Source organism: Haliotis rufescens, unplaced genomic scaffold, assembly GCF_023055435.1.
Source record: "Haliotis rufescens isolate VD_foot unplaced genomic scaffold, xgHalRufe1.0.p SCAF_18, whole genome shotgun sequence".
NCBI lineage: Eukaryota > Metazoa > Mollusca > Gastropoda > Lepetellida > Haliotidae > Haliotis > Haliotis rufescens.
The window spans coordinates 21868021-21878914 of record NW_025963868.1 but is presented as its reverse complement, the minus strand read 5'-3'; the positions used below and the strand labels follow the sequence as shown (position 1 = coordinate 21878914).

The 10894-nt window shown below is 45.9% G+C and overlaps 1 protein-coding gene across 1 annotated transcript; it reads right to left on the bottom strand.

Moving 5' to 3' along the window:
- Positions 1-8150: 8150 nt before the first annotated feature.
- Positions 8151-8957, bottom strand: LOC125381434 (putative golgin subfamily A member 6-like protein 3). Its single transcript, XM_048397964.1, has one exon. It carries the CDS (start codon positions 8955-8957, stop codon positions 8151-8153), a length of 807 nt encoding a protein of 268 aa, XP_048253921.1.
- Between the last annotated feature and the right edge of the window lie 1937 nt (positions 8958-10894).

Here is a 10894-nt window from a genome sequence, read left to right as displayed (position 1 = left end):
GGACAATAGAGTGGTAGGACAGTATTCAATGGCAATATGATGGCAGTGGACAATAGAGTGGTAGGACAGTATTCAATGGCAATGTGATGGCAGTGGACAATAGAGTGGTAGGACAGTATTCAATGGCAATGTGATGGCAGTGGACAATAGAGTGGTAGGACAGTATTCAATGGCAATGTGATGGCAGTGGACAATAGAGTGGTAGGACAGTATTCAATGGCAATGTGATGGCAGTGGACAATAGAGTGGTAGGACAATATTCAATGGCAATGTGATGGCAGTGGACAATAGAGTGGTAGGACAGTATTCAATGGCAATGTGATGGCAGTGGACAATAGAGTGGTAGGACAGTATTCAATGGCAATGTGATGGCAGTGGACAATAGAGTGGTAGGACAGTATTCAATGGCAATGTGATGGCAGTGGACAATAGAGTGGTAGGACAGTATTCAATGGCAATATGATGGCAGTGGACAATAGAGTGGTAGGACAGTATTCAATGGCAATGTGATGGCAGTGGACAATAGAGTGGTAGGACAGTATTCAATGGCAATATGATGGCAGTGGACAATAGAGTGGTAGGACAGTATTCAATGGCAATATGATGGCAGTGGACAATAGAGTGGTAGGACAGTATTCAATGGCAATGTGATGGCAGTGGACAATAGAGTGGTAGGACAGTATTCAATGGCAATATGATGGCAGTGGACAATAGAGTGGTAGGACAGTATTCAATGGCAATGTGATGGCAGTGGTCAATAGAGTGGTAGGACAGTATTCAATGGCAATATGATGGCAGTGGACAATAGAGTGGTAGGACAGTATTCAATGGCAATATGATGGCAGTGGACTATAGAGTGGTAGGACAGTATTCAATGGCAATATGATGGCAGTGGACAATAGAGTGGTAGGACAGTATTCAATGGCAATGTGATGGCAGTGGACAATAGAGTGGTAGGACAGTATTCAATGGCAATATGATGGCAGTGGACAATAGAGTGGTAGGACAGTATTCAATGGCAATGTGATGGCAGTGGACAATAGAGTGGTAGGACAGTATTCAATGGCAATATGATGGCAGTGGACAATAGAGTGGTAGGACAGTATTCAATGGCAATATGATGGCAGTGGACTATAGAGTGGTAGGACAGTATTCAATGGCAATATGATGGCAGTGGACAATAGAGTGGTAGGACAGTATTCAATGGCAATATGATGGCAGTGGACTATAGAGTGGTAGGACAGTATTCAATGGCAATATGATGGCAGTGGACTATAGAGTGGTAGGACAGTATTCAATGGCAATATGATGGCAGTGGACTATAGAGTGGTAGGACAGTATTCAATGGCAATGTGATGGCAGTGGACTATAGAGTGGTAGGACAGTATTCAATGGCAATATGATGGCAGTGGACTATAGAGTGGTAGGACAGTATTCAATGGCAATGTGATGGCAGTGGCCAGTCAAAAACAAACATACAGTGGTGGCAGCAAAAGTCAGTGATACTAATTTATATTCACAAAGCGGCGACAGTGGTGAGGGTTCAGAGCTCGGGAATCAGGGATGATGAGCGAGCGATCCTCCCATGTACCAAAGGGATAAAGAAGCGTGAGACGAAATGCGTGAGAGACCAAATGTGTGAGACATGAGAGAGGCATGCTATTGTCTCCTTGTATATAGTCCAAGTCGCTTCCAGAACACCACAGGATACCAGTCTAGTATCTAAATAGGGTAACTTCCTGACGAATGACTAAATAGTACCATATTCCTGACGACTAATCACGGCCCCAACACAATGCTCTAGCGAATCTCAACAGAAACAATGTAACACAGTTACAATCATTGACAAACAATAAAATACACTAGCGTATGACAAATGATAATAAAATGATTATAATTTGGAACTAATATACATATACTATTTTTTAGATTCTTAATGTTCATTATTATTGGTGAGTGAGTGAGTGAGTATGGTTTTACGCCGCTTTTAGCAATATTCCAGCATTATCACGGCGGGGGACACCAGAAATAGGCTTCACACATTGTGCCCATGTCGGGAATCGAACCCGGGTCTTCGGCGTCACGAGCGAAAGCTTTAACCACCAGGCTACCCGACCGCCCCTCATTATTATTAGGATTAGTTTTAGGTTATTATATATAGATTCTATAGAGACTCCTAATATCCTTCACACACATATGTCGAGAAAGCAGGGTGAAATGGTTTAGTGACGAATATTTTGGCTAATGGAAACTGTCCTGGGACATTAACACCAGCCACTCTCACCCGCTACATTTATTCAATGCTGATTCAAAAGCGAACTCACCCTTGTGTCGTCACAAGATGTGCCTCCCTTGTTCCTTACAATAATCTACATAATCCTTACAGTGTTCCCTAAAACACTTTTCTGTCACAAAAATGAACCGACGAATTATCAAATACAATCATTAATGGGTACCCGCGAGTCTGACGTCTTACGCTTGGAACCGTCTTCCGTTCTCGCCATATCGGCTCATTCCTCACCACTCGGTATCTTGTAGATTACGGAATGGGACGAGTGTGCAAAATGGATCGGGATCACTCGTAGGTGCCCGAAGACTAAAGTCACGAGACGCCATGGCTACCCGTAACCTCCATAAGTGTCCGTCACCTATTCGACCAAATTCGTTCAGTGGAACTAACAATCCGAAGGTCGCAAGTTTGCGTCCGACGGAATCTCACAAAAACTGTTTACTGGTCTTTGAGACACGTGACGGCAGAGATAGTCCTAACGAGAAATTGTAGTACTGTATTGTAAAGGTGCTCCAATTTCCAATATCCACCTTGAAGTATAGACACTGGAATAGTCTTAGCACTAAGATATATTTCTGCGGCCCTGCCCAAGTGCACATTATGTAAGTTTCAGGTGGGTTTATGTAACGATAAATCGCGGAATTTGCGTTGGTGAAGTTTTGAGTTAATCACTGGAAATGTTAAAAAAGGGTTAGACTGGCTGTCCTACGAGGAACATCCTGTTATTGCGCATGCGTGCGGTAGCCCCCGGAAAGTAGGCCTGCGTCACCAGTTTCGACACCGTCAAACAGTTTTATAGGGAGGGGGATGGGGTGGTGGTTTAACAGACAACAATAAACCGGCTGTATCACGGCAAACTGGTGACTGTGAGTCAGTGAACTTTGGCAACAAGTTCATACACTGTTCCAGCTGCAGCCCGACAGATTAATGTCGGCAGCGGAAAGATGAACGGGACGCAGGTGGCCGAACTGTGACCTTATTAACCTTCAGCACGAGAGTTGTGATGACGAACCAAGAGCTGCTACGTCAACAATGATGTCTGTCAGATACCTTTTATCTTACATCGAGTTGTTTCAAAACGTTTTATAATGTAGATACGCTTTGTAACAACGAGTTGTAAGATAAATGATGTATGACAGGCACGAGTGCTGTAATCGATTTCTTACACACCACAAAAACGCACCATTTTAGTATCGATTCGATGCATATGTTATCAGTACATATTCATAACACCAGCATATTGCTTGCTTAAAACTGATACCTACAAACATTCTATAAAGTAGGTATTGGAGTAGCCAATCACGGAGCAAGCATTCGATCTCGAACATATTTTTATACCAGTTATCTCAAATGGGTTTCTCAACCACAGGGGCGGAAGAAAAAACAATATTGAAAATAAGATGACATGTGTGGCTATGAAGTATAAAGTGCTGCGAGTAAAATTACGTGGCGCCAGTATCCGTGGAATGTCCCATCGTTCTGTTTATATATGATCCCAAGTCTATCCGCTGCATTCATTAAGGCGACGTGCCCTTCTCACTGCATTCATCAAAGAGAAGGGAACTTTAACAAGTTGGGCTTAACTCACACAGAGTGAGTGAGTGAGTATGGTTTTACGCCGCTTTTTGCGATATTCCAGCAATATCACGGCGACACCAGATGTGGCCTTAACACATTGTACCTATGAGGGGAATCGAACCCGGGTCTTCCACAAGTCAAGCGAACGCTTCAACCTCAAGGCTACCATACCGCCCCACTCCCACAGAAAGTTGATATGCTTCAATATACATGAACAACTGTTCAAAGCGACGTTAAACGAATTTTAGACAGTCATCATTTATAGTACAAAACGATGCATTACATTGGGCTTTCCCACACAAATAGACCCTACAATCACTTAACAGTCTTCTGCAACATCTACCATTTCCCTTGGGAGTATTCCAATATAAAAATTTTTACGACTAAACGGAGATATGGAAAAAAATCCTTATTCCCCAACCTGATCATATTCTTCACAGCCGTGGTACCTCCGGGTTGGAGTGGGTTCCCAGTTATCTGTGAGAATCTCAAGAGGCCGACCATTTGATATTCTTAGAGGGGTGTTGGCACAAAACATACATTGTTTCAAGCTGTTTCTGAAAATTCTGTTTAAAAATCTTGTTTTGCAGATGCAGCTGAAACAATAGCTACATGTAGTCACTATACAGGATCCCCGTCCCTCGCCCGAGAATAGCAAAAACTTGGTCCCTATGAGGCTCGTAAATGGACCAGGTTTTAAAGCGACCAATTATGTCCACGACCTAGCTATATGTGAACTTTACTTTGTAGGTTTCTGCACGTGGAGACTCGGGTGCAGAAGCCTATAACACTTGTGTAAGAGTCACACTGTGCGACCTGACAAGTGAGTTTCTTGTGCTCTATTTCACACATATGTCTGTACGGTATGTGAGGAATGCCTGACGCAAAGTTCATAGACTTACGTAAGGATAAAACACGAATCCGAGGTAAATCCCGAGGAAAGCGGTGACTCGCTAGCCCTAGATTTACTAGCGAGTTACCGCTGGCCAAAAGTTTTACCAGAACCGTGGAGGGGTGTTGTTATCCGACTTATGAACCGTCGAAACAAGATTTATCAATATGTGTTATGTATTATGTAAGTGTTTTACGACATGTCTAAAGAAACGATCGTCAAATGTATCAGTCTAGGATATATTCGCTAAAAATGGTACCAGTTTTGTGCTCTAATGGTTAAAGTGCCTGACACCGATTAAGATTCCTGTCATCCATAATGAAAAAGTTTCATTTCTTGTCTTTGATTTGACGGTTGAAACATGAAGTCCAAACTGCATCTGCTTCTTTAATAGCCAGGTCTTACCAGGAAAAAGTAAAACCTCCTACCCGGGAGGAGGTCTTACTAAACAAAAATTAAACCTCGTGAGAGGTAACACCAAAAAACCAAACTGACGTCCAACCCAATGGTCAATATCTGTCATGAGTTTATAACAGTTCGGCTAAACTCCTGATCACCAATACAGGTTTTGTGTTGACTAACATGGGTCGTAGTCGGGGCTTGTCTGTTGTTCCAAGTACGGTCAGCGGATCTCTTCACGACCAAGGGAGGCAACTGAGCAAAGCCAGTCACTGTTACTCCGAGTGTGTTGGTGCCTTTGTCCACACAGCCACTATTACCCCGAGTGTGTTGGTGCCTTTGTCCACACAGCCACTGTTACCCCGAGTGGTGTGTTGGTGCCATTGTCCACACAGTCACTGTTACCACGAGTATGTTGGTGTCTTTGTCCACACAGTCACTGTTACCCCAAGTGTGTTGGTGTCTTTGTCCACCCAGTCACTGTTACCCCGAGTGTGTTGGTGCCTTTGTCCACACAGTCACTGTAAAACCGAGTGTGTTGGTACCTTTGTCCACACAGTCACTGTTACCCCAAGTGTGTTGGTGTCTTTGTCCACCCAGTCACTGTTACCCCGAGTGTGTTGGTGCCTTTGTCCACACAGTCACTGTTGCCCCGAGTGTGTTGGTGTCTTTGCCCACACAGTCACTGTTACCCCGAGTATGATGGTGCCTTTGTCTACACAGTCACTGTTACCCCGAGTGTGTTGGTGCATTTGTCCACACAGTCACTATTACCCCGAGTATGATGGTGCCTTTGTCTACACAGTCACTGTTACACCGAGTGTGTTGGTACCTTTGTCCACACAGTCACTGTTACCCCGAGTGTGTTGGTGTCTTTGTCCACCCAGTCACTGTTACCCCGAGTGTGTTGGTGCCTTTGACCACACAGTCACTGTTACCCCGAGTGTGTTGGTACCTTTGCCCACACAGTCACTGTTGCCCCGAGTGTGTTGGTACCTTTGCCCACACAGTCACTGTAACCCCGAGTGTGTTGGTGCCTTTGTCCATACAGTCACTATTACCCTGAGTGTGTTGGTGCCTTTGTTAACACAGTCACTGTTACCCAGATTGGTGTGTTGGTACCTTTGTCCACACAGTCACTGTTACATCGAGTGGTTGGTTGGTGTCTTTGTCCAAACAGTCACTATTACCCCGAGTACGATGGTGCCTTTGTCTACACAGTCACTGTTACCCCGAGTGTGTTGGTGCCTTTGTCCACACAGTCACTGTTGCCCCGAGTGTGTTGGTGTCTTTGCCCACACAGTCACTGTTACCCCGAGTGTGTTGGTACCTTTGCCCACACAGTCACTGTTGCCCCGAGTGTGCTGGTGTCTTTGTCCAAACAGTCACTGTTACCCCGAGTATGATGGTGCCTTTGTCTACACAGTCACTGTTACCCCGAGTGTGTTGGTGCATTTGTCCACACAGTCACTATTACCCCGAGTATGATGGTGCCTTTGTCTACACAGTCACTGTTACACCGAGTGTGTTGGTACCTTTGTCCACACAGTCACTGTTACCCCGAGTGTGTTGGTGTCTTTGTCCACCCAGTCACTGTTACCCCGAGTGTGTTGGTGCCTTTGTCCACACAGTCACTGTTACCCCGAGTGTGTTGGTACCTTTGTCCACACAGTCACTGTTACCCCGAGTGTGTTGGTGTCTTTGTCAACACAGTCACTGTTGCCCCGAGTGTGTTGGTGTCTTTGCCCACACAGTCACTGTTACCCCGAGTGTGTTGGTACCTTTGCCCACACAGTCACTGTTGCCCCGAGTGTGTTGGTACCTTTGCCCACACAGTCACTGTAACCCCGAGTGTGTTGGTGCCTTTGTCCATACAGTCACTATTACCCTGAGTGTGTTGGTGCCTTTGTTAACACAGTCACTGTTACCCAGATTGGTGTGTTGGTACCTTTGTCCACACAGTCACTGTTACATCGAGTGGTTGGTTGGTGTCTTTGTCCAAACAGTAACTATTACCCCGAGTACGATGGTGCCTTTGTCTACACAGTCACTGTTACCCCGAGTGTGTTGGTGCCTTTGTCCACACAGTCACTGTTGCCCCGAGTGTGTTGGTGTCTTTGTACACACAGTCACTATTACCCAGAGTGTGTTGGTACCTTTGTCCACACAGTCACTGTTACCCCGAGTGTGTTGGTGCCTTTGTCCATACAGTCACTATTACCCCGAGTGTGTTGGTGCCTTTGTTCACACAGTCACTGTTACCCCGAGTGGTGTGTTGGTACCTTTGTCCACACAGTCACTGTTGCCCCGAGTGTGTTGGTGTCTTTGCCCACACAGTCACTGTTACCCTGAGTGTGTTGGTACCTTTGCCCACACAGTCACTGTTGCCCCGAGTGTGCTGGTGTCTTCGTCCAAACAGTCACTGTTACCCAGAGTATGATGGTGCCTTTGTCCACACAGTCACTGTTACCCCGAGTGTGTTGGTGCATTTGTCCACACAGTCACTGTTACCCCGAGTATGATGGTGCCTTTGTCTACACAGTCACTGTTACCCCGAGTGTGTTGGTGCCTTTGTCCACACAGTCACTGTTACCCCGAGTGTGTTGGTGCCTTTGTCAACACAGTCACTGTTGCCCCGAGTGTGTTGGTGTCTTTGCCCACACAGTCACTGTTACCCCGAGTGTGTTGGTACCTTTGCCCACACAGTCACTGTTGCCCCGAGTGTGTTGGTGTCTTTGTCCAAAAAGTCACTATTACCCCGAGTGTGTTGGTGCCTTGGTTAACACAGTCACTGTTACCGAGAGTGGTTGGTTGGTGCCTTTGTCCACACAGTCACTGTTGCCCCGAGTGTGTTGGTGTCTTTGTCCAAACAGTCACTATTACCCCGAGTGTGTTGGTGCCTTTGTTAACACAGTCACTGTTACCGAGAGTGGTGTGTTGGTACCTTTGTCCACACAGTCACTGTTATCCGGGATGTGTTTGTCCACACAGCTACACCATCTCTGATTTGTCACACACCCTCTCTGATCTGTCATACATCCTCTCTAATCTATCACACATCATCTCTAATCTGTCACACACCCTCTCTGATCTGTCATACACCCTCTCTGATCTGTCACACACCCTCTCTGATCTGTCATATACCCTCTCTGATCGGTCACACACCCTCTCTAACCTGTCACACACCCTCTCTGATCTGTCATACACCCTCTCTAATCTGTCACACACCCTCTCTGATCTGTCATATACCCTCTCTGATCTGTCATACACCCTCTCTGATTTGTCACACACCCTCTCTGATCTGTCACACACCCTCTCTGATCTGTCACGCACCCTCTCTAGTCTGTCACACACCCTCTCTGATCTGTCATACACCCTCTCTAGTCTGTCACACACCCTCTCTGATCTGTCATATACCCTCTCTGATCTGTCACACACCCTCTCTGATCTGTCATATACCCTCTCTGATCTGTCACACACCCTCTCTAATCTGTCACACACCCTCTCTGATCTGCCACACACCCTCTCTGATCTGTCATATACCCTCTCTGATCTTTCACACACCCTCTCTGATCTGTCACACACCCTCTCTGATCTGTCACACACCCTCTCTGATCTGCCACACACCCTCTCTAATCTGTCATACACCCTCTCTAATCTCTCACACACCCTCTCTGATCCGTCATATACCCTCTCTGATCTGTCACACACCCTCTCTGATCTGTCACGCACCCTCTCTGATCTGTCACACACCCTCTCTGATCTGTCATACATCCTCTCTAATCTATCACACATCATCTCTAATCTGTCACACACCCTCTCTGATCTGTCATACACCCTTTCTAATCTGTCACACACCCTCTCTGATCTGTCATATACCCTCTCTGATCTGTCACACACCCTCTCTGATCTGTCACACACCCTCTCTAGTCTGTCACACACCCTCTCTGATCTGTCATACACCCTCTCTGATCTGTCATACACCCTCTCTGATCTGTCATACACCCTCTCTGATCTGTCATACACCCTCTCTGATCTGTCACGCACCCTCCCTCACCTGTCACACACCCTCCCTCACCTGTCAACACCCTCTATAATCTGCCACACACCCTCCCTGACCTTTCACACACCCGCTCTAATCTGTCAAACATGCTCTGTAATCTGCCACACACCCTCTCTGATCTGCCACATACCCTTCCTGATCTGTCAAACACCTTCCTTGATCTGTCACACACCCTCCCTGACCTGTCAAACACTCACCCTAAGCCTCCCTGAACCGTAACACACACACTCCCTGACCTGTCTCAAAACACCCTCCTTGACCTGTCACACGCACACCCTAGCCCCCTTATCTGTCACGCACACCCTCGTTTATCAGTCACGCAGACCCTCATGGCCTGTTACCCATACCCTCCCTGATCTGTCACACACCTCATCTCTCTGATACCTCTCCCCATCCCCCCAACCCCCACCCCCACCCCACACACACACATACCACACCCTTATTTGTCAACCCACAGTACAAAATCAAATTAAAAAATCGCTCAAAGATATTCTGGATTCCATAAAGAGGATTGGCATGCTATGTGATACATGACGACAATGTTAAAAATAGAAAATTATGCAAATGAAGACACATTACATTAACTTGTTTTTATGTTTTCGTCTGTTCCAAATCGCAAGCATGTTTGACCTTCAGCCATGATCAGCCATTCTTGTTCTATATAAAATGTACATAGTGTTTATTTCTATATCTATGTTTATTGACATTTTTCACCCACGAACCCCAAACAAAAATATATGTTCTTGTTCGTGGGGTGTACTGAGAGTTGCTGCGGTAGATCTGGGTGGTCTGGTGGTTAAACCGTTCGCTCGTCACACAGATTTCGAGGGTTCGATTCCAATTTATTTTAATATTACTCACTATTTGAGCATCAAAATAGATTAGGGGCGGTCGGGTAGCCTTGTGGTTAAAGCGTTCGCTCGTCACGCTGAAGACCCGGGTTCGATTCCCGACATGGGTACAATGTGTGAAGCCCATTTCTTGTGTCCCCCGCCGTGACGTTGCTGGAATATTGCTAAAAGCGGCGAAAAATCATACTCACTCACACACTAAAAATATATTAATTCAAACGTGTTGCTAACAACTATAAGAGTAAGTGAGTAAGTGTGAGTGGTTTTACGCCGCTTTTAGCAATATTCCAACAATATCAGGGCGGGGGACACCAGAAATGGGCTTCACACATTGTACCCATGTCGGGAATCGAACCCGGGTCTTCGGCGTGACGAGCGAACGCTTTAACCACTAGGCTACCCGACCTCCCCAACAACTATAAGAATTAACACTACTAAACATTACTGTTTATATATATTCTGAAAACTCTTTAGGTGTCTTCTCTTCATTTTGTCGCAGTCTCTAAAGTACAGCTAAATATCCATTTGCAACGCATCTTCATAAACAAGATGTAGGATTCGACTGTACCTGGTACGTAGCTCTGTGTTCATAGTGTTACATACTATGGTTGTAACTGAAGCTATACACACAGACTTTGTAATGTGACCACATTCCTTCGCATACGTTCAGGGCAGTCGGGTAGCATAGTGGTCAAAGCGTTCGCTCGTCATACCAAAGACCCGGGTTCGAGTCCCGACATGGGTAAAATGTGTGAAGCCCGTTTCTGGTGTCCCCCGCCGTGATATTGCTGGAATATTGCTAAAAGCGGCGTAAAACCATA

What these genes read in the sequence shown, in the direction of transcription:
- LOC125381434 (XM_048397964.1), bottom strand. Translation starts at nt 8,957, where the DNA reads ATGATGTGTGATAGATTAGAGAGGATGTATGACAGATCAGAGAGGGTG.